The 23,861-nt window shown below is 52.3% G+C and overlaps 1 protein-coding gene across 2 annotated transcripts in view; it reads right to left on the bottom strand.

The window, feature by feature from the left end:
- Positions 1 to 642: 642 nt before the first annotated feature.
- The window catches only part of RASAL1 (RAS protein activator like 1), a 29,581-nt gene continuing 6,362 nt past the window's right edge, over positions 643 to 23,861 (bottom strand). Inside the window, exons 3-21 of one of the 2 annotated variants that reach the window (XM_028116525.2) lie at positions 23,193 to 23,306; positions 22,994 to 23,055; positions 18,008 to 18,137; positions 15,874 to 15,955; positions 15,662 to 15,793; positions 13,875 to 13,963; positions 13,021 to 13,138; positions 12,741 to 12,894; positions 12,299 to 12,363; positions 11,883 to 11,995; positions 10,688 to 10,880; positions 7,246 to 7,383; positions 6,543 to 6,687; positions 5,124 to 5,296; positions 3,925 to 4,062; positions 3,705 to 3,840; positions 2,571 to 2,691; positions 1,666 to 1,742; positions 643 to 1,422 (exon numbers count right to left, since the gene is read on the bottom strand). In XM_028116525.2, the coding sequence (XP_027972326.2) occupies positions 1,283 to 1,422; positions 1,666 to 1,742; positions 2,571 to 2,691; positions 3,705 to 3,840; positions 3,925 to 4,062; positions 5,124 to 5,296; positions 6,543 to 6,687; positions 7,246 to 7,383; positions 10,688 to 10,880; positions 11,883 to 11,995; positions 12,299 to 12,363; positions 12,741 to 12,894; positions 13,021 to 13,138; positions 13,875 to 13,963; positions 15,662 to 15,793; positions 15,874 to 15,955; positions 18,008 to 18,137; positions 22,994 to 23,055; positions 23,193 to 23,306 (2,320 nt within the window). In that variant the 3' untranslated portion in view covers positions 643 to 1,282. Of the gene's footprint in view, positions 1,423 to 1,665; positions 1,743 to 2,570; positions 2,692 to 3,704; positions 3,841 to 3,924; positions 4,063 to 5,123; positions 5,297 to 6,542; positions 6,688 to 7,245; positions 7,384 to 10,687; positions 10,881 to 11,882; positions 11,996 to 12,298; positions 12,364 to 12,740; positions 12,895 to 13,020; positions 13,139 to 13,874; positions 13,964 to 15,661; positions 15,794 to 15,873; positions 15,956 to 18,007; positions 18,138 to 22,993; positions 23,056 to 23,192; positions 23,307 to 23,861 lie in introns of those variants that run through there. The other variant, XM_088019613.1, reaches the window with a different exon arrangement.

Genomic DNA, 23,861 nt, shown 5'->3' with positions numbered 1-23,861 from the left:
GCTGAGAGCCTACGGGAAAACATGGAGGAGCTAGGATACACCGTGACTGGTTCCTCGAGCCCCAGACCCTGCCCTAAGGCAGGAGGGCCCGGTTCTGTCTAGGGACAGATCCCAGGATCTGCAACAAGCTTCCTATCAGCTCGGCAGCATCCCAGGATGCTGGGTGGCTGTGGCGGATGCTGCGGCTCCAGGCGACCCCTGCTGGCCACACTTGGGATAGCACTGCATCTTTCCGGGTCCCCCTTATCTCCAGATATGCTTTGGTTTTTGTCCCACACTCCAGTCACACGAAACCAGAAATGAGTCCTTGGAGGCCCTTCCAGTTCTGTCAGTTGGGTGTTCCCAAATATTTTACCCTCTATGATTATTTCTCAAACGAAATCTCACTTCAAACCTTACTATACATAACTGCCCAGCCCCTTGATCATCAAATCCTGTGTTCGACCATATCACCGGGGGATCTTGTTAAACATCCTGATCCCTGTGCCCATACTCCCGCAGATTCTGATTTAGTAAATCAGTGGGGTCCAACAATCTGCATTTCTAGCAGACAACCTAGGGGTGAGTTTTGGACCACAGTCTAAGAAACCCCCTCCCTGGCTCCCAAGCCAGCCCCGTGGAACCCAGTTTGACAACCACACATCTAGACACTCCCTCATTTTATACAGCATGAACTGAGGCTCAAAGAGGGGATCAGAACCTAGCCCAAGGTCTCCCAGGATCCAAGGATCTAAGTCTGGCACACTGGGGTCCAAGCCTCTGTTATTCCCGAGGGAGCCTGATTCTAGACGCTTGTGGTTAGGACTCTCGGCAAGGCAGGGTTCGGGAGGATCAGTAAGGTTACACGGATTGGCAAACATGAAAACAGGAAGGGCTGAGCCTCTTTAGTGCCTGTCTGGGGCAACAAGGCCACGTGGGTATCGGGGATTCACGTACAGCTGTATCTAGCAGCTCGGGACCAGGCTGGCTTGGTCAGTGTGGGCAGAGGCCAGTCTGGTTTAGCAGAGACCTTCCGCTGAGCGGAATGAGTCGGGGTGCTTATCCCGTCCACTCCCATCTGCCTCAGCCCAGAGACTGAGATTCATTCAGTACAAAGGCCAGCCCCCTGCCAGAGGGCTTCCATGCCCGGGGTTCTGGACTTAGGGCACAGAGACTAGGAGATCTCCAGAAGCCTCCACCCTACAGCATCAACGAGGTACAGGACAGCCTCAAGGGGCCAGGGTGCACTGAGAAGGGCCCGCTGGCTCCTTCCACCTCCTTCCAGGCTGGCTCTGGCATCTCCTTAGTGCCCAAGGGGGCCCAGGGCTGCCTTCTGCTGCTCCCGCTGCTGGAACTCTTCATGGGCTCTGTCCAGGTCCGCGAGCACCTCCAGCAGGCGGGCGGCTGCCTCTCTCGGCCGGGCCAGGGCATCGGGACAGGCCCCTGTGAGGGAGACAAGGAGCCGTGGGGGCTCAGCCAGGCCAGGGAGGGCTGCCATAACCCAGACCCCATGGCTTTCTCAGGCTCCAGGCTGGCCCTGAGAGCCCACACACTCCGTCACCCTACTCACCACACCTGCTGGTGAACTGCGAAGGGGAGAGTTGTGGGGAAGGACATAGAGTGGGCTCGGCAAGTTATGGCAGGGGACAGAGACGGCGAAGAAAGGGGACCTCCTTAGCCCCTTACCTTCCGTGGCCCCGGAGCTCTTCTCTGCATCTGCCTCTGGGCTTGAATCTGTGTTGGGATCCTCCTGGAATTTCATCCTGGAAGTTGAAAGGGAGAAAGACAAGGTTGGTCCCTGATTCCCAATCTTGGTCTCCACCCCAGAGATTCTCTGCTGGTTGCAGGAGACGCGACTGTCTCCCACTAGTCACCATCACCACCACCACCATCACATCAAATACTTAAGAATGCCAGACACTATTATAAACCCTTCACATGTATCAACTCATTTAAGTATCACCAAAAAATGTATCCAAGGTAGGTACTTACTGTTGATTCCATTATACAGTCCAGACACAGAGAGGTAAAGTAACTTGCCTAAGGTTGCACAGCATAACTGTTACCGTGTATTGAAAGCTGTGACCAGGCATCTACAAAATGCCTCACCTGTATTAGCTCATTTGACCACTCAGGACAACCCCATGAGGAAGGTACCATTATTATCCCTATTTTCCCGATGAGGAAGCGGAGGTACAGAGAGGGTAAGCAATGTGCCCGAGATCACACAGCCAGTAAGTGGCTAGCCCAGAATTCGAAGCCAGGCAGGCCAGCTTCAGAACCCACTCTAGAAGGAGTTGGAACAAATCAGTCACTGAATAGGGGTGAAGCCCACAAGGAAGGAAAAGGAACGCATCCAAGGTCTGTGCCCATGTCTCAAGGGACCCGGATATTAAAAGACCCAAGACCCACTTCTGCACTGGGGCCTGCCTGAAGACGACTCCCAGTCCCCTGCTTGAGCCTGCACACTGCGCACCGGGAAGCTCAGCTGAAGCGGATGGAAAGAATGAATAAATGAATGTGGGAGGCCATGCTGGGCAGGTGGCCTGGCTGGTCATCACGGGGGAAGTGGGCTGGGCAAGGGCACCCACCTGAGCTGGTCCCGCCCCAGGAGCAGCCGCCGATACACCATCTGGATCTCAGCGTCGGGATCCAGTGGGTCGCTCCAGTCCCCCAGGGTGACAGCCGAGTGTGTGCGGCTGCAACCAGCAGCTGAGGGGGACACAGCGCCATCAGAACCGCTTCCCACTGCCCCCTCTAAAAGTCCCCACGACAGATGGTCCCCAAGCCCCGAGCCTTCTGCCTCTAAGATCCCTCTTCCAACCTACTACTTCCATCAAGCCCCACTGCCTCCACTCCCGCCCAGCAGAGCCGTAACCTCACTTCCCTCTAGTCTCCTCCCACAGTCCAGGCTCCAGCCACGAAGACCCTTTTCAATCCTTCAGCCCTCCCTGTGCCACCTCCGGGCCTTTGCCTGTGCTCTTTGCTCTGCCTACAACACTTCCTTACCCCATCCCTGTCTCTAACTTCCTTGCTTAACGCCTCCTCTCCTCAGGTCACATCTAAACAGTACCTCCTCCAGGAAGCCCTCCTTGATCTCCTACTCTGGGGCTGGGTCAGAGGCATGCTCTGGAGTTTCAAAAGCCTTATCTTAGGGGCGCCTGGGTGGCTCAGTCGTTGAGTGTCTGCCTTCGGCTCCGGTCATGATCCCAGGGTCCTGGGATCGAGCCCCGCATCGGGCTCCCTGCTCCGCGGGAGGCCTGCTTCTCCCTCTCCCACTCCCCCTGCTTGTGTTCCCTCTCTCGCTGTGTCTCTCTGTCAACTAAATAAATAAAATCTTTTTTTAAAAAGGCCTCATCTTAGTACTTAGAAGACTGTATTACAATTGTCTGGTTAGTCATTTGTCTTCCTCCAGAGCAAGCCTGATGTCTGTGTACCACTAGATGCTTGGCACACAGTAGGTACTTAAAAAATAATACCTCACATGTAATGAGCACTATGTGCTCGGCAGTGTTCTAAGGGCGTTGTGTATATCAACTCACTCAATCCTCCCAACAGCCCTAGGAGGCAGGTACTGTCATCAACCCTATTTTCCGCTTCAGGAGACTGAGGCATACGGAGGTTAAGTAACTTGCCCGAGGTTGCACAGCAGCTCAGACGGAGGTGGGACATCTGCTGATCGACAGGTAGGGAGGGCGGAACCTGGGCCCACCCTGCCGCCTCACCTGAGCGCTCAGCCTGGAGGCAGCAGGTCCAGCGCGAACTGCGGAAAGCACCGGGGTGGCAGGCAGCCAGTTTGTCTGGGTTGGGGGCGCTGGCCTTGCGCAGGGCCGACAGCCACTGGTTGAGCTCATTCACATTCTGCAGGGAGCCCGGGGGTGCGGGGGGACGGTCAGGGGTGGGAACCGAAGGGACGCTCTCCGCCCCATCCTTGCCATGCCTCACCTTACACTGGAGGTAAGTGGTGTGCAGCGCGCCGGCGGCGTCCTGCGTTACCACCTGCATCACGTGCGGCAGCTGGAAGGCGCCCTCGTCCACGCGCTCCACGGCGCGGATGTGCGACACCGGGACGGAGGAGCGCATCTGGGAGACAGGCCTGTCGCTGCAGGGTGGGCTGGGGCCCGGGGTGTCGGGGCCCAGGGACAGCTTTCCTTTGGAGGCCTGTCTCAGGGGATGTTCCCTGGGGGTGTGTCTGTAATCTGGGTGCATGACCCCTGTCTCGAGCACTGAGTCCCCCAGACCTGCCCCATCACCCTCTAAGGAAGCGTGGACTCCCCTGGGCACCAGTGTCCATCACTGTCATCAATCAGCACAGCAACCCCTGAGATGGCAGATGGGATGTGCTTTCTAGCACTCTGCATTTATCACTTTACACCAATTTCTGAGGCCGGGTCTATGTGCCGAGGAGGAAACTGAGGCCCAGGAGGATCCATGACCCTCCTGAAGTTACTCAGCTAGTGGAGCCAGGGACTGGAACTCTAGAATCTATGCTCTGCTGACGAAGTGGGAATAATGAACAAGTACACCCTGTCCAGTGTTAGCTATTATTCACGGATGTGCAGACAGAGAAATGCGTACACATCAGCAGGTACCTGAGTTGTCGCTGGATTTCAGTGGCAACCCCGTAAGAACAGGGATTTTATGTCTTGTTTACTGCTGTATGTCCAGTGCGTAGAACACTGCATGGTATACAGTAAGCACTCAATAAATGTTTGATGAATGACCGAGTGAATAAATGCCTGGTATGTGTACCTATACCGCCAGGCAGGGACATCTGAGCGAACAGATCTAATTTTACGTGAGTAGGATAGCTCATAGGCATTGGCCTGGGTGGGAGCATTGGAGGGCGGCTAAGCATTGTGTGTGTCCACACCTGGGGTGGGGGGGGTCCGGACCACCACAAGTGCACATTCTGAAGGACGTCTGATGGTGTGTGTGTGGGGGGGGTGGATGCCTGTGTCTGTCCTGTGCCCACATTGGCCCAAAAGTGTGAGCAGAGCCTGGCCTGAGACTTTGGACTTGCTGAGTCCTTGGCCCCTCCTGGGCCTCAGTTTTCCCCCGTTTACAGAGAGGCAGCTCAATGAGCGAGGCCACTGCTGGAACACCCCACCCCACCCCACCCCCGCTGTGGGCGGGAGGCCCACCTGCCACTCAGGACTCTTGGAGTAGGAGAGAGTCTCCCCGCTGAGCCAGAAGTAACGCTTCTTGAAGGCAAAGCGTGTGGCCAGGCTGGCGGGCTCCTCCTTGCGCTTCAGCAGGTAACCTTCACGAACAATCACCGAGGGGGCCACCAGGGCCCTGGCTGGGCCCCCAGCCTCTGGGAAATGGGAACAGGGGGACAGTGAACCCCTCATATCCAGGCTCAACCTGCCCTGCTGGTGTGCCCAGGGCCTCTGTGGATGAGCATGACTCTCTGCCCCCCTAGAGGCAGGAGGGTGAACAACAGGACGGCTGCAGACTCCACTCCCTGCATTAGGGAGTGGATCATTGAAGTGGGGTGGGGAGCACAAAGCAGGTGTCCAGGATCCCTCTCCCGAAGTTCTGTAGATAATGGTGCAGGCAGCCAGCGGGGTGGGGGGGGGAGGGGAGGGGAGGGAAGGGGGAGCATGCCTCAGGAAGTCAGTCCAGGGAGGATCTGGGATCTAGCCCCCCCTGGGGGCGGGGTCCCTCCCCAACGCCATAGGGACCCCGCCATGCCACAACCAGGGCTCCCCATTCCAACAGATTCCTCCTATGTGACCTGGACCCAACTCTCTCATGCCCTGAGCCCTACATTGTGATACAGACTTAGCCCCAACTCTTCTGCTTAAAACAGTCCCAGGCTCCATTTCACTCCCCATTAAAGGCCAGCTGCCTATGAAGCCCCCACACAATCTGCCCCCACCTCTCCTTTGTGACCCCTCATTCACTCTTCTACATTGGCTCCTCCCTGTGGCTGCCCGTTCCCCACCTCAGGGCCTTTGCACATGCTATTCCCAGCCTGGAATACTCTTTCCCGGGATCTTCATGGCTTGCTCTCTGTCCTCCTTCAGGTCTTTGCTCTAGTAGCACCCTAGTGAGGCCATTTCTGGCCACCCTACCTAAAAATTCGACCTGCCACCCCTACCCCAACATTCTCTTCCCTCCATTATTTTTTCTCCCTACACGATCACCCCCAAACATACTATATTATTTGCTAACTCATCTTTTTATAGCCTGTGGTCCCTGCTAGAATAAAACTTCCATGAGAGCAGAAATTTCTTCTGTCTTGTGCACTGCTGTTTCCCCAGCACCTGGAACAGTGTCTAGCAAGCACTTGATAGATTTTTTTTTTTATTGTGTGCACACCATGCGACAGCACCCATACACATCTCCCCATTGGCTGGAATAGCCTGGAGGACAGGGCCTGAGCTCTGTTCATATCTGGGACCTAGCACAGGAGGGGCCAGGAAATGTTAGTGGACTGACTAGCTGACCCACACAGGTCCATAGTCTCAATGCTGGGGTGGGGGCGGGGCGGGAAGGGCAGGTCCCGAGGGTCCACAGAGTGACAAGCCAGATGTGGCAGGAACACAGAGACTCACCCTCCTCCTCATCCACATCCACCAGCTGGTCCAGGAAGTGTCTCACACGTGAGATACTCTGCAGCAGGAAGGGGTGGAGGGGGGCCATCCATAGCTCCTTGCCCTGGCCCAGCTGCTGGCCCAGGTTTCCGATGCTCTGCACAGCCTGGAGCAAAGAAGCAAGGGATGCCAGGGCCAAGGTCACTGCAGGGGAAGGGCTGTCTGTGGGCCCAGAACAGAGCCCCTGAGTCCTAACTCTCAAATCAGTGCTCAATGAAAGGGGAAGACTCATAGCAGCACCTGCTTTGAGCAATATCTACCCCTCCCTATGGAGAGATATGCAACCCCAGTGCCCTTATTCTGTTCCCTCCAGAGCCTGATTCCCCTACCCAGGACTGCCTGATCCTATCATGCATACTTTGAAGCCCATCAGAACCTCAACATATGGCCACTTTGCAAAGGATGGTCTAATTCATACTAAGGTGTAAATGACTACTAGCCCGCTTCCCACTTTCCTCCTGGAAGGGTAGGGTTTTCGTTTCAAGAGACGAAATTAGAGAACATATGAACGAATGCCTTCACAGTTGGGATGGAAGGCTAATGGGTGTTTCAGACAGATTTCTCTGGGTGTCGTTTGGGTCTTCTGTCAGTTTGGCCTTCCAGCTCTGTTCCTATGCTTTTCCAGGCTAAAAACACTCAGGATGTGGAACTCCACTTTCGGCACCTTGGCAAGAAGTAGCAGTGAGCGGCTGGTCTGGGGATCTGCATGCTGGTCCCGGAGGTCAAACAGCTTTGGGGTGAGGATGGCAGGCGCAAAGAATCGCAGGAAGAGAAAGCCACTTATGGCCAGGTACTTCACATCCTGCCAAGAGAAGCAGCAGGTGGGAAGAGCCTCCAAGGACCCACTTCCCAAATGGGGAAACTGAGGCGGCAAGGACTATAGATTGGTGGTGCAAGGGGAAGTGGGACAGGAGATGGGCTAGGAGACCACACTGGTCTGCCAAGATCGTTTTTTCTCTCTGGACCTCAGTTTCTCCACCTGGAAAATAGAGTAGCAATACCAATCCTGCAGGATCAGCTTTAGCCAAACATCCTCAGAATCTGTTTGTGCCAATCACCGTGCTAAGGGCACAGGCCTATAAAGGAAACAGCATCATTATTCTCCTTTTACAGATGAGGAAGCAGAAATTCAGAGATGCCAAGTGACTTGCCCAAGGTCACACAGCTGATGGGTAGAGAAGGCAGAATTCAATCTCCCGATCTATGATTTATTATATTGATAGCACCATGCCAGATACCTCTCCATACATTTGTTTAGTTAATACTCACCCTGGGAGGAGGGATTCTATCTGCATTTTATAGAGAAGGCCACTGAAGCCCAAAGAGAGGTCACCTGCCCAAGGCCACACAGCTGTAAACGGCAGAGCCAAGATTTGAACCCAAGCAGGATTAGAGCTCTCAGCTCTTCATCACACCCTCTTGCATTTGACCCTCATTACCGTGCAATGCTTGCTGAGCATCAGGAACTAATCCGAACCACTAACCGTCCCATGGAGTAGGTACTATTGTCCCTGTTTTCTGGATGAGGACACAGGCTCAGGAGTGAACCCAGGCCGGCTGGCTCCTGAGGCTGTCCTATGTGCACCCCGCAGCCCAAGACTCTGCCTCCTACAAACTGTAAAGTGCGGTGCCCCCTGTGTGAGTCCCAGCCCTGGCCCACCTACAGGTAAGGCTGGTTCCCCCAGCACCAGCAGAGGCAACTCAGAGAGAGGGTGTGCCTTTATCCTGGGTGCATCTGGCTCTCCCCGAATCACTCCCCGCCCACCTTTCACACTTGCCCAGCTATATTTAGCCCGAGAATGTGCTCTAGTATTTATTTAGGGGTTGTATTCACACTTGAGACAATACCCTCCCTGGGTCAATGCCAACTTCCTACGGCATGTGTGCGCTGACAGTGAGCCCTGCCGACAGAGGGTACCCAATACTGCCCAGGAGGAGGGTCTCTGCCCCCATCTGCCCTCATCTGGAACCTGAGCTGCCCCCAAGGCCACCGCCCCTCCCCCCCACCCCCCACACCTGCCATCTTCCAGGGTAATTTTAGTCTTTGACATCATCTCTTCAACTTCCTTTCTTAAGCAGAGGAACAGGTGTCAGAGCAGCAGAGAAAGGAGTTCCCCTGGGTTTCCATGACCCCATCCACCCTCACGGGCCTGAGAAAGTCCCTGCTTCCTGACCATGGCCTCTGCCCACCATGGGAGCTGAGAACTGCAGGGCACTTGGGTGTCACACTGGGTCCCCCCCAAAGGCCAGGCTGTCTAGGGAGCTGGCCTCCCTGCTTCCCTTCCCACCTCCCAGCCACAGCTGTGTCCCACTTAGCACCTGCAGCCCAGGCGAGAGCCTGGCAAAATGGGGCGTAAATCAAGCGACGTCCCAGTTTGGAGGCCCAGAGCTCACTCCTCAGCAGGGGGCCGAGGGGAGAAGGGAGAGACCCACACTGGGAGACCAGAGGCCTCGCTTTGAGTCCACAACCCTTGGCCAAGGCTCTTTACCTCTCGGGGCCTCAGTTTCCCCACTGGTAAACAGAACGTGGGGAGAGGTGTGGCATAATCAAGGGCTCTTAACTCAAGCTCTAGGGACTGAGCTGTTACATCTCCAACATTTAGCAGGTCTTAGATTTTTCTGCAAAGTGACCCCCCAGTCCGTGTTTCTATTACATCAGCACTACCCAAGAGCCTGATGTGATGTCATTTTTAAGGTAGGACAAAAACGGCCACCTGGGGGCGCCTGGGTGGCTCAGTCGGTTAAGTGCCTGCCTTCAGCTCAGGTCATGATCCTAGAGTCCCTGGATCAAGTTCCGCATCAGGCTCCCTGCTTAGTGGGGAGTCTGCTTCTGGCTCTGATCCTCCTCTCTCTCGTGCTTTCTCTCTTCCTCTCTCAAATGAATAAAATCTTTAAAAAAAATTGCTTTAAAAAAAAAAAAAAAACAGGGGCGCCTGGGTGGCTCAGTCGTTAAGCGTCTACCTTCGGCTCGGGTCATGATCCAAGCCCCGCATCAGGCTCCCTGCTCCTCGGGAAGTCTGCTTCTCCCTCTCCCACTCCCCCTGCTTGTGTTCCCTCTCTTGCTGTCTCTGTCTCTTTCAAATAAATAAATAAAAATCTTTAAATAAAATAATAATGAAAAAAAAAACGGCCACCCAGAAGGGATGCTGACCATTAAACCAGGGGGGCTCCAATGGGTAACCCACGGGCCAGTCCAGCTGCAAACGTGTAACAACTGGCTCAAAGTGTTGTTGTGTTGTTGTTGTTGTTAGGTGAATCAGTGCCAACATTTAAAAAAATAGAAGACCTCACATAAAATCCAGAATGTTGGCTTTAGAAAATAAACTCTCACGATCTGGCAGTACTGGGTCCCCATTCCTACATGGCAATGACTGATTGTCTGGAGCTGCCCCCTTAAGACAAGCCGTGGGAGCTCCCGTTGCCACAGTCCCTACCACTCCCTACTGCCCCACTCCAGACTGCTGCCTTCATTCACCTCACCTGCCTGAGGCAGCACCAGGGGTCTCAACTTTTATGTCAATAGTGACAAAGCACTGGCACATGCAGGGATTTGTTTTTAGGCTATTTCGGGTGCCTGCGACAGAGCACCTACTGTGTACCAGTGTGCTCGCTCGTTCTTGTGTTCTCTCGCTCTCTTTCTCTAAGAGCTGCATTTAAGAAGCACTCACTTTGTGCCAGACTCTATATTTGGTGGTTTTGAGCACCGATCCAGAAGCCAGCCTGCCTAGACAGCTGCCTACCCCAGGACCATGTGACTCAATCTCTCTGGGCCTCTGCCTCTTCCTCTGGGAAATGGAAGAATACTGGTACCCACCCCATAGGGCGGATACAAAGACCAGGTAAGGCAAGGCATATGTACAAGTCGGTCTGAACCCTGGCAAGGGCTATATATCGAGTTAGCTGCTCTAACTACTATTACCACCACCCCTGGATCCCAGACCCTGCCAGGAATACCATCCCCACTTCTGACAGGACGCACAGTACTTTAGTGTGAGCAGCCCAGCTCTGTCCCCACCCTGCTCCGCCTCTCCGTGTGACCCTGGACAAGCCACTGCCCCTCCCCAGGCTCAGTCTCCCCATCAGCTCCATGGGAACGCGTGGCCCACCTCGTGCTCCGCCTGGGGGAAGTGCTCCTCCACGCACTGGTGCAGCTGCTTGAAGGCGAGGCGCATGGCAAGCGGGCAGCGCCCCACAGAGCCCACAATGGCCTCCACGATGGGCCCCAGGTAGCCGGTCAGCAGCCCCAGGCTGGCGTCCCGCACGTGCTCCTCCGAGGGTGCGCCCTTGAAGGAGATTCTCCTGGGGAAACAGAGTGGCTGTGCCTCCGAGCCCAGCCTCTGTCTGCTCAAAACCCTCCCCCAGCCCCCACTGAGCTGAAAGCACCCACCTTCCCATCCCCCCTCCATAACCTCCCCTCCTCCCATTCCCGCCAAGCTTCTTACTGCTGCTTAAACACGCGGAGTTCACTCCTGTCGCGGAGTCTCGTGCATGTTCTTCCCTCCGCCTGAGACACTCTTGCACCCACAGTTAGCTTAAATGTCCCCTCCTTAAAGAGGCCATCCCTTTCCCACCACACATCATCACGGACCCTGGTCTGGTGCGTTTTCAGCAGGGACATGCTGGACACACTCTCCCACCTCAGGGCCTTTGCACTTGCTCTTTCCCCTGGCCTGGGATACTCTTCCACTGGATCTGTGCATGCCTCCCTCCCTCATCTCCTTCAAGTCTCTGCTGAAAGGTCCCCTTCTCTGTGAGGCTGTCCCTCTGACCACCCTATGAAATCCTGCAAACCCCTGCTCTGCTCCCACAACCCTTCCCTGCTCTCTCTCTCTCCATTCCCCTGAGCGCCTTCAATAACCTTCTTTAGTTGGCTATCTCCCTCCCCCTGGAAGACAGATTTGTGTCCACTTACTCCCTGCTCGGGACCAGTGTTCATCCAGTGTCTGAAGAATAGGTTCTCGACGATTGTTTTGTTGAGTGGATGATGGAATAACACTTTTCTACCTACAAGGATCTTGTCCCTTCTTTCTTGTTCCCACTACAGGTGTAGGGTCTGTCTTGCCCGCCTCAGAGTTGGGATTCGAACCCAGGAGCTCAGTTTCAGAGTCCTGCCCGTCACCACTACACTACCCAGCCCGAGGATGGCGGTGCTCCCAGTGAGGCTTTCTGCGGCAATGCGGAGCTCCTGAGCAATCATGCCGGAGGGAGGGATGGCCGTTGGCACAGACCCAGCCTGGCAAGGCTCTGGGCAGACAAGGGGTCTGCCAGGGGGGTCGGGTTCGCCCCTGAGGCATTGCTCACCTGGTGCGGCCCAGGTCCATCTTGCACGGGTCCAGTTCCATGTACTTCTTTTCCTCGAAGACGCGGTTAATCACTGGCTTCAGGACCTCGTGCAGGTAAGGCATGCCCACGAGCTGAGGGCAGGGGGCACCACATGGGACAGGGCTGAGGGGGAGGCGGGGGCGTTCCCACGAGCCAGGGGCTGGGGGACCATGTGCGGAGAGGCTCAGAGCGAGGCTGAGGCATGCCCGAGAGCAGGAGTGAGGGGCACTACCCAGGTGCGTCTCAGGGAGAGGCCAGGCATCAGCTACCAGCAGCCCGGCTCAGCGACCCTGAGCCAACCGAGGCCAGCCAAGCTCTGGGCTCCCAGTAAGCACAGAAAAGGAGTCCCCCTGAGGAAGCTGCAGCTGGACCCCACCAGACCTTTGCGTGCTCACCTTCATAAACTGTTCCATTGCCTTGGATGCCAGGGAGTTAGAACGGAAGAGGGTGTTGGGGTCAGCTGGGAGGACAAAGGGAAGTGTTTGCTGGGATTTGGAGGCCAGATCCGCCTCACCCCACCCACCCAAGGTGGGAGTCATGATTCTTCCAGCCCCAGGAATCAGGTAGAACTGCAACATCAACTCCATTCACAGGCCAGGGGCCCAGAGTGGTTCAATGAGCGGCCTAAGGTCAGACAGCTCAAGAGTAGCAACGCCAGCACCTGAATCCAAGACTGCATCCCCAGTTGGCTGCTGGTGCACAGTGTAGGGACCCCCCCGCCCCCCCACACACGTAGGAGCCCCTGACCTCTGCCTGAAGCCCCCCGTTTCTCCCTCAGAGACCCTGTGTGGACTTATCCCTGGGGTGTGATGTCTGGGGCTCATGCAGGCAACTCACTGGTCCGGGTCACCTCACGCCGGGTGAGATAGTCCAGGAGGGGCCCAGCCTGGCCCTGGCCAAGAAAGAGCTTCACCAACTTGGTGGCAAGGTCCTGGCGGCAGTCCCCCAAGGTCAGCTCCTCCAGCACAGCCAGGGGACTAGCAGCATCCTCCTGGGCAAGGACAGCCAACAGGGGAGGTGGCCCAGGGTCCTGGGACCCCAAAGCAAGAACCCCGGGAGGGATCCCTGAAGCACGGGGAGCCATCATCCAGATCCCCAGTAGAATGGATGCACCCACCTCTGCCGGCCCCAGCACAGACTCCATGAGCAGCTCCGTGAGCGGCTGGTAATACCGGGAGGGCAGGATGCGGTCCTCGAGGAGGCGCACCTTCAGCCGCAGCGCGCCCAGGGTCCCCCTGACCGGGGTCAGATCGCAGGTGAGGGAGCAGTAAGTATGTACCCGCAGGTGCGGACGGCCAAGAGAGGCAGGTGCGAACACAGATAAGGAGCATGGATGTTAGCAAAACAAGGCAGACGGGGACAGGTGTGGGCAGGTGTGAACAGGCGTGGGCAGTGTGGGCAGGTGTGAACAGATACTGACAGGGATGCACAGGAACAGACGAGTGCAGACAGTCAACAGATACTGCTGGTGTGGAATGACGTGGCCAGTGTGAAAAACAAAATTATGTTCACTGTGAACAGACAATGGGGGCAGGTGTGGATGGTGTAGTCCGATGCAGACAAGTGTGGAGAAGTGTGGACAGGTGTGGGTATATGTGAACAGATGTTGAGAGGGATACACGGGAATGGCCAGGTAAAGTCAATGTTAACAGTGTGGCCAGTATAAGGTGTCTACAAGAACGGATAACGTGAACAGGTGTGCGCAGGTGTGGAAAGACCCAGGGTTCTGAACACACATTGACTAGTGTGAGCTGATATGTTCAGGTGCAAACAGGTGGATGGGTCCAAGGTGAACTCATTTGGACATAAGTAAATGTACATTGTAAGACAGACATTTGCTCAATGAGTGAACAAAGTGACATGGTGACAGCTTGTGGGTTAACATGGGCACCCACCAGGACCTGCCCGCAAGCTGAAGATGGCACTCGACCTGAGTTCAGCCTGGCCGCCTCCCTCCGCACCCACATTTACCCAGAATCCTCCTCGGCTCTGGGAAAGGGCAGGAGACGGAACCAGCCACTGGGTGCGTTCTGCTGCAGGACGTGTGGGGGGAACTCCACCTGCAGGGGGACACGCAGACCCTCAGCTGAACCCGAACTTGCCCGGCCCAAGGGCCCACCCAGGTCAAGAAAAGCTCTGACTGCCCACCCAAGGAGGGGAGGCGTAGCCTGCCAGGGGCCACCTCCCCTCCCCTACCAAACCCCATTGACAAGAGCAGCCACACTCCCTCTCCCAGTCCCAAAGTACTAGCTCCTGCCAGGACACTGAGGGCCTCCAGAGGACACTTCATTTACAGTTGGGGAAACTGAGGCTTGGGGAGATGGAGCGACTTGTCCGAGGTCACACAGCTGCTAGAGACCACATATCTGGATTGAAGGCATTTTCAGCTCTTTTTGGGGACACAAATCTCACCTGTCTGGAAGCTTAAAGAGAGTCCAGAAGGCCCCTGAGCCCCAGCCCCTCTCTTTTAAAATAACTATAAAGATGTAATTTGCATCCCGTACAAGTCACGTATTTAAAGTGTGTAATTCAACGGCTTCTGGTCTACTCACAGAGTTGTGCAACCATCACCACTAACTTCAGAGAATTTTCTATCAGCGCCCCAAACGCCTGTGCTCATTAGCTGTCACTCCCCATCTCCCACCCCCACCCCCAGCTCCTGGCCACCACTGGTCTACTTTCTGTCTTGACACGTTCACCTACTCCAGACATCTCAGATAAATGAAACCATATAATCTGTGGGGACTGGCTTCTTTCCCTTGGCAAGTTTCCAAGATTCATCCACGTTGTAGCAGGTGCCACGACTTCATTCTCTTTTATGGCTGAGTAATATTCCATTGTAAGGATACACCATGCTGTATTTATTCATTCAGCTCTGGAGGGACATTTGGGTTGTTTTCACTCTTGGCTGTCACGAACAACGCTGCTGTGAACCTTCATGTACAAGTTTTTATGTGGATATGTGTTTTCATTTCTCTCTGGTGCATACCCAGGAGTGGAGTTGCCAGGGCATGTGATGATGGTCTTTAACCGTTTGAGGAAGGGCCAGACTCTTTTCCAAAGCGGCTACCCCATTTACAACCCCACCTGCCTGCCCTGCCGGCTGTACAGAACCAAGCCTCCCTATAACTTGCTCTAATCTTGCATCCTTTGAAAAAAAACTGTCAGCCCTGACTATGCATCCATTCCCACTGAGAGGCAGGGGCAGTCACACCCATTTTACAGATGTGCAAACTGAGGTTCCAAGAGAAAGACCTTGAGCCCGGTGCCTTCCAGGAATAGGGGTTAAGGGCTGAGATTCTGGAGTCAGAGAAACCTGAACTCAGATTCTGGCTCTGCCCTTTGTTAGTCATATGGCCTTGAGAAAGCCACTCAACTTCTCTGAATGAACCTTGGTTTCCCCAACTATAAAATGCAGACAACAGTCCCAGCCTCACAGGGTGGCCATGAAGAGTACGTAAGTGAGATTATGCTGGAGAAGCACTTAGCACATGGTCATCCTGAGTACTCTCACCCCAGAATGAGAATCTGGGCCCACCCTGGGACCTTGGGCAGGTTCCTGCCCCTTGGAGAGCCTCTGTCTCCTCACCTGTAAAATGAGGCAATGGGACTCCATCGCCCAGGCCTGGCCAAGGAGCCAGCTAAGACAGCTTTCACATCTATCCTTCCAGATCCCAGGATGCAAGCCCATCTCCCCTCTCCTTCCCTCTCGGAGGCAGTGGGGAGCCATGGAGGGTGTCAGGGGAGGGGGTGCTTACCATGCCCAAGAAGTCATTCTTGCCCACCATGTCCCAGTCCCAGAGCTCCACTCGCAGTGGGGCTGGGGCACCCGGCATCTCCCGCAGCTCCAGCACCTCATCCCAGTGTGGGAAGCGGGTCTTCTTGATGGTCTGGGGAGGGGGGAGTGAGGGAGAGCTGAGGAGGCCCTGCCTCCATGCCTGCCCCTCCCCCGATCCATGCCCCGACTCACTGATGTCTCCAAGCTCTGGCTGCCCCAGAACACTCGTGCGAATGGGTCAGATGTGCCGGTGATATCCCGGGGGGCCAGGTCCCTGCGGAAGATGAAGGCGTGAGGGATGCAGGACCCGTGACGACCAAGACCCAGGCTGGACCTTGGAAAAGGGGTTCAGGATAGACCATTCAAATGCCTCCGGCCTCCACTGTAGGGACGCAGCAAGGAGCACCCCTCACCCTGCCCATCCAAGCCCAGTATCTTCCTGTTGACCAGTGCTACCCTATCAGGAGGCCCTAGTATGCCCCTATCTTCCAGATAAGGAAACTGAGGCACCAGAAGCTCAAATCCTAAATCACAAAGCCCAGGAGGTGAAGATGCAGTGGGGAGTGGGAAGGGAGCCTCAGTTTCCCCGGAGCCCCTGGGTAGGAGACCAGACGCCAGGGTTCAAAGCCTGGCTCCACCACTCATTGGCTGGGTGACACTAGGAAAAGTCCCTTCACCACCCCGAGCCTCAGTGTTCTCATCTGGAAAATAGAAATAATAACAGATCAAACCTCACAGGGCCGAGGCTTGAACGAGATGATGTGTGTAACAGGCTTAGCATAGCAGCTGGCCAGATGGGAGTGCTCATTCATTCATTCATTCATTCAACAAATGCTCATATCCACACCCTGCCTAGGACCCAAGAAAAGGCTTGAAGCAAGGACCCCCTGCCTCTTGTTGCCACGACAACCCAAAAGCCTCACCTCAGTCAGTTTCCCCAACCCCTCCTTCCTGAGGTCCCCCAAACCCAGTGACAGCCCCCCACCAGGGGCTGCTTGCTTCCTCTTGCTTCTCCTCTCCCACCCCTGCTTGGCATCCAAAGCCTTCTTTGGTTTCCTAGGAGCCAGCCCAGTTGCTAAGCGACAGCAATCAGTCCCTCTCCTGCTTGCAAGGATCCTGCACAGCCCTGTGGCTGGGGAGGAGGCCACTGGCACAAAGCAGATGAGGAGCCTCCTGTCCCATGGGCGGTCCTTTTGCCTGTCCTCTGCCACCCTGCAACTCCATCCAGACTCCAGAGAGTCCCAGCTGGAGACAGAGATCTGGAGACGGTGGGAGAGGCACAGAGAGGGCAAGAAAAGGCTTTAAGGTCACACAGCAAGCCAGAAATAGCGAACCTCCCCAACCTGAGTGAGGACTGGTCTAAAAGTGAGGGTTGGGGGAGTAAGGTGTGAAAACAAGGCAGAAAGACAAGATGAGAGATGAGAGGGGGAAAGGGATGGGAGTCCTTAAGGAAGCAGAATGATGGGGGAGCTGAGGAAGAGAGGAGGGAATTACACAGCAATAAATAGGCAGGAGGGAAGATGGATATCCCACGAGCTAGTGCTCCTAGAGGGTAACCTGGGGGGTTTTGCTGATCCTGCATCCAACTTCCTTCTCCTGTTTCTCTGGGACAGGACCTGCCCCTTTCTCACACTCCCAGCTCACATAACTTAAGTAGGCTGATTCCTCTCTTCACTCCAGGAGTGGGTGTGGGACTCAGGCCTGACCCATCAGAGTCCATGTAATTGGTTCAGAGATAGGTATGTGCCCCAGATTGGGCCAATAAGAATCAGTCCTAGGCCATTAGTTGGAAATGATGAAGGAAATTTCTTTTTCAATTGGACCTGCCAAGTTGGTAGGATGCCATCTTGGGACTGCTGGGGTCATCTTTGCCCACACCTGGAGAGAGACTGCCTGAGAATGAAGCTAACACAAAAGATAACCGAGAAGTTGATGTCTACAGATTCCTGATGTCACTGTTTGAGCACCTGGATCCAGCCATGCTGAAGCTGCATAGCATTCATATAAACCCATCTGCTTAAGCTAGTGTGAATTGGGTATCTATCACTTACAATTTGATTAATACACCTCCACACTTTGGCCATTCTGAGTGTCTGACCTTTGGTTGCTGGTCACTGGGGACCCAGCAAGGATTTTGCTTGTGCTCTGACCCCAGGAACTTGCAAACCTGGTGAACTTGGACTGTTTGCCTACAAGGGATCCTGGCTGTGGGCCCAGAAGTGCCCCAGGAATGACGTGGCCTCAAAAGCCAAAACAGCTGGGAGAATCCAGCCAACTCTTGCTCATTCTCAGACCAACCCCACGCCATCCCCCATCATGACCATACCTGGCCTGGAGCACATGACAACGAAGACAACGGCCCCGTGCATCCTCCAGCATCTGTACATCCAAGCAGATCTCACCCTGAACCTCTGCATCTGGGTCCACACGGCTCAGGTTGATCCAGCTATCAATTCCTGGAAGGTACAGGTGCTAACATTTATTAAGTACCTACCAGACAGTGGCATTGTGTTAACTTAAAAATTCAATTAACATTAAATATGTATTAAGTCATGGACTTCTCATGTTAGCCTTCTGATGTAGGTACTGTAATTATCCACACTTCCAGAGGAGGAAAATGAGGCACAGTGAAGGAAGAGCTTTGCCCATGTTCCCACAGCTAGTAAGTGGTAGAGCTGGGATTTGAATGTGAGCAGTATAGTCCGGTGCCCTTCACCCTGCACTATCTCACTCTTCGCTCTAATATACAAAACCCTCCCATCATTTAGTCTCAACATACTCTCCCCTCACAAAAATGTTGGGCATTCCTTCCTCTGAGCCTCCCACCCGGCAGGGGACAGTTCTCCCCATGGGAATCAGTCAAGTCAATTTCAACCTCTCTCTGCCCACCCCCTTCATTTCTCTCAACACTTGGAAGATATCATCCACTGATTTCTAGCTTCCATTGTAGCTGTTGGGAAGTCATTTCAGCCTGATAACGGATCTTGTGTCAATGGTGTATCTTTTCCCTTTAATTTTAAGGACTATGAGTTTGATGTTCTACAGTTTCACCACATAGGTGGGTAAGGATTTTTTTTTTTTTTTAATCCTGCTTACTGCGGGTCATGCTATTTCTACTTATGGAATCATGTCCTTCCTTGAGTTCTGGAAAATTCCAGGTCATCAATTTTTGTATCACTTCCTCTCCCTTATTTTTTCTTTCTTTTTTTTTTGAAATTTGATTTTTTATCTTGGAAAACAAATTTTTCACACAAAAATATGTCATATTACTCTATATGGGTTTGTTATTGATATTCTTAAGTAAATTAATAAACATTTTAAAATTTTGTCTTAATTTCTAATATAGTACCTACAGGTATTACCCACTTCGGGGTCCTCAAAAAATTTTAAGAGTGGTAAAGGGTCCTGAGATCACCACACTTTTAACCCTGGTGGCTGCACATCATCTTGAATAATACCAGCTCGATTTATGACTTGCTCCTTCTGGTACTCCTCTAGCCGCATTAGGGGCCAGAAGTAGATAGGGTAGAAGGCGGCGCCAATTGGGGAGATGAAGCTTCCGAAGATGAGCACAGTGCGCAGGTTCCGGGACATGGTGACGGGCACTGGGCTGCCCTGACCCGCTGAGAGCCCCACACATTCTCCCTTATTTTTTCTATTCTTTCCTCCTAGGACTCCAATTAAATGGATATTAGACCTTCTCAGTAATTTTCTATGTCTCTGAACTTCTCTTTCATATTTTCCTTCTTATTTCTCTGGGCTAAAGTCTAAATAATTTCTTCAGATCTCTCTTCCAGCTCACTAATTCTCTCTTCAGCTCCAAATGATGTGCTGTTGAACTCAGCCACTCAGTTTTCAATTTCAGTGACTACTTTTCAATCTCTAAAAGTTCAATTTGGTTCTTTTTCAGATCTATTTTTTTTAAGATATTATTTATTTATTTGACAGAGAGAGACACAGCGAGAGAACACAAGCAACAGGAGTGGGAGAGGGAGAAGCAGGCCTCCTGCGGAGCAGGGAGCCTGATACGGGGCTCGATCCCAGGACCCAGGGATCATGACCTGAGCTGAAGGCAGACGCTTAACAACTGAGCCACCCAGGCGCCCCCTAACTGGAAGTTTGTACCCAGGAGCCCCTCAAATCTATTTTTTAATGTATCGTTTTACTTTATTATGATTATTGCTGGCCCTTTCTGGTGATTACATTTCTATTTATTTAAATATTTTATTCCTTTTAAAATTCTGTATATCGTAAGTAATAAATTCTAAAATCTTCATGGGTTCAAATCTGGTGGTTATTGTGTCTGCTGACTCTTGCTCATGGTGGCCCACTTCCTTGTGTGTGTGATGAAGTATAGTCCCACCTCACTTCTCTCTGTCTTCACTGCTACCCCCAATTCCAGGATGCCATCAGCTTCCTCTCACTTGACCACGGCAACAGACTCCTAATTGATCTCCCACATGCACCCCTGTCCCGCTGTCATCCAGTATCCACAAAGCAGCACAGAGATCTTCTGAAAATGTATCTAGTCTCTCCTGTCACTCCATCTTCTGATAATAATGGCTCCACTCTCTTCGCTGTCTTGCTCAAGGACCATCAGTGGCTCCCCAGTGCCTCCAGGAGAAAGTGCAGACTCTAGGCTGGCACCTACGGGCTTCTCCAATAGTGACCCACCCAGTGCTCCATCTGGCCTGGCCTATGACTGACACTAGAAGAGAATCTACAGAGACACGCCTTAGTGTGTTTGCTGAGGTACCTTGAAGAACCAACTCATTCCCCTTCATCCAGGAAACCTTCCTTGACTACACTAGCCCTCACTGCCCTCTTATCCTCAACCACTGTCGTGCCAGTGATATTCCACATGCCTCCACCCCCACCTTCCTGTCCTGCTTAAAAAAACATTCAGACACATGGACAGTTTCCCTTTTTTTCTTGCTCCTTGCTTGTGTGTGAACGTGTTTTGTGTTTCTATCTGGCCCATAAGCTCCTTAAAATTTGGCCTCATACTTCATTCATCTAATTCCACCCCCTTGGGTGGATGTTTGGGGCACAATGGGTACAGCTTGGTGGACAGGATGAAAACCCAGACTTTGGAAGCAGATGCAGCCTGGACTCAACTCCCAACTCTGCAACTTCAAGGAGGGGCAATTGCCTTCACCTCTCCAAACCTCATTTCCCACCAGCCATAAATTCAAGATCATTCTAGTGCACACTTCACTTGGTGTTGTGAAGACTAAATATAAAGTGCTGAGCATCATGCCTGGCACATAGTAAGCCCTCATTAAATAGGAGCAATGATTATGATGATTAGCATGTAGGTTTTCAACTAATCCCCACTGATGAAAAAACACATTATTCAGTTATTGACATTGAGACAATTAGTACTCATCTAGACAAAAAGTAATAAAGTTCAATCCCTCTCCATACCTTGAATCTGGAAAAATTCCAAGTAGCGCAAAGACTTGAATGTAAAAAAGGAAAACAAATTGTTGCAGGAAGAAATCATGTAAAAAAATTTTATCTTAGAGTTGGGAAGGCCTTTTTAGGTATCACAGAAAATCAAGAGCCATAAAAATAAAAAGATGAAGTTAACTAGAGAAAAAGAAATAAATTTTATACATAGAAAAAATGATAAGCAAAAACATAAGTGACAAAGGGAGAAAAACTATTTGCAGCTAATATGACAGAGTTAAATTTACCTAATATGTAAAGAGCTCCTATAAATCAATAAGAAAAGCCAAACCACCCAGTGGGGGGGCCATGCACATACAATGTAAATAAACAACAAACAAAAAAGAAAACAAAGTGACTCTTAAATATGTAAAGAGGCCTTCAATCTCATTCATAGAGAAATACAAAATAACCTACCTAAAGAGGCAATTTTTTACCTCTCAGATACAAGATCAAAGAGTTTGGTAATTGCTGGCAAACTTGTAGGGTGGGCAAATTGTTACCTCCTCCATAGAGGGTAACTTAGCAATAACTCTCTAATGTGCTAATATGGATACTCTATGACAAATATGCTTCTAGGAATTTATCAGACTGATTAATATAGCTTGCACATGTGTGAAATCACATTTGTACAAGGCTATTCATGGCTGTATTGTTTGAACTCGGGAGAGATGGTAAACCACCCAAGTGCCCATCAGTAGGGAACCAGCCAAATAAATGATGATATATCCACACAGTGGAGTGCCATGAAGTCCAAGGTCAAAGAAAGTGGAAGCTCTTGGGGCACCAATATGGAAAGATCTCCAAGGCATGTGGTGATATGAAAGGCAAGGTAGAGAACAATGAGTATAACAGGTGCCATTCCTATGAGCAGAGAACAAAACACATACAGTGCTGTGTTAAGAGCGCAGACTGGATGGAGGTAGACAATCTTGGTTCAATTCAAATCCTGGCCATCCCACTTAATAACTTTGTGATCTAGGGCAAGCCATAGAACCAATCCCCTGTTCCTCAGGGTGTTCACCTACGGAGCGGGCAGAATAAGAGTACCTGCCTCCCAGGGTTATTATGATAATTAAATAAATTGGTTCATGTAAAGCACTTGGAATAAATAAACCTATTTAAAATATGTCTAGGGGCACCTGGGTGGCTCAGTCGGTTAAGTGGCTGCCTTTGGCTCAGGTCATGATCCCAGGGTCCTGGGATCCAGCCCCATGTCAGGCTCCCTGCTGAGCAGGGAGCCTGCTTCTCCCCCTCCCTCTGCCGCTCCCCCTGCTTCTGCTCTCTCTCAAATAAATAAATACAATCTTAAAAACTAAAATAAAATAAAATATCTCTAGAAGGACAGACAAGAAACACAACCTTGAAAACGAAAATGGAATAGTTAGGTTAAGAGAGACAGTTTCCCCCACTAATTATATCTTTTGAATATTGAACTATGTAAAGTAATTAACTACTCAATGGAAAAACTAAATTTAAAAAAATTTTTTTAAATCAACAACTGATGGGGCGCCTGGGTGGCTCAGTCAGTTAAGCATCTGACTCTTGGTTTCAGCTCAGGTCATGAGATTGAGCCCGGTGTCAGGCTCCATGCCCAGCAAGGAACCTGCTTAAAATTCTCCCTCTCCCTCTCCCTCTGCCCTTCCCTCACCCCACATGGGCATATGCATTCTCTCTCACTCTCTCTCTTCCAAAAAAAAAAAAAAAAAGAGAGAGAGAGAGAGAAATCAACAACTGAAATAATTTTCTACTGAAGACTCTGTGCTTTCCCTGCCACTTGCTACATGCTTGCAAATGCCCAACCTGGGCATGGCCACCCCTATTCCCTCTGCCCAGCTGAAGGTCGCTGCCCCTCGCCCACCTCGGGGGTCGGCTGCAATTGCTTCCCTGCTCAGCGAGATCTTGCCAATGATGTCGTCGTGCCTGTGGAAAGGTGGGCAGTGAGGGTCCGAGTCATTAAGTCGAGGGAGCAGGCATCAAGGGCCGGCTGGATGGATACTTTGCTTCGGGGCATCCCGCCTTCCCCCAGGTGCCCAAGCATGGGTCCCCAGTACACACACCCCACTGTATCCTCGTCCAGCACATAGAAGGCCAGATGGTGGAAATCCAGGGGCAGGTGTATGGTGTACTCCTCCCCCCAGAAGGGGCTCAGGCTCCGCCAGACAGTTGCCGTCCTGTAAAAAGGGCACAGGGGGCTGGGGACCCTTGGGCCACACAGGTGGCAGACACACACATGCACACAAACTGCACAAATATATCGTGATGTGCATAGATACACACAAATACACACAGGGAGTGGTGCCTGGGTGGCTCAGTCAGTTAAGGGTCCGACTCTTGATCTCAATTCAGGTCTTGATCTCAGGGTCATGAGTTCAAGCCCCACATTGGACCCCATGCTGTGTGTGGAGCATACTTAAAAAAACAAACAAAAAACCCCCACAAATACACACATAAAAACCCCAACACTCACATACCCCGAGACCTCCATACACACACACATACACACACACACATTCCCATAAGGATGCACATGAAAAGAGAGACACTCACAGATACACCAAGAAAGCCAGAGACGCATTCCCATATACACAGATACACATATGAATCCTCAGAAATTTCTAGAAATGCACATCTGTGTGTTTCTACATATGGACACATACAGATACACACAGAGAAAACAGACACATTCACATAGACACACAGACCAAAAATAAGTTGCCCAGCACATA

Source organism: Eumetopias jubatus, unplaced genomic scaffold, assembly GCF_037043125.1.
Source record: "Eumetopias jubatus isolate StellerSeaLion01/CBP00866 unplaced genomic scaffold, mEumJub1_p1.0 scaffold_16, whole genome shotgun sequence".
Classification (NCBI taxonomy): domain Eukaryota; kingdom Metazoa; phylum Chordata; class Mammalia; order Carnivora; family Otariidae; genus Eumetopias; species Eumetopias jubatus.
Note: the sequence above shows the minus strand (reverse complement) of the source record. Positions and strands in the feature narration are given on the sequence as shown.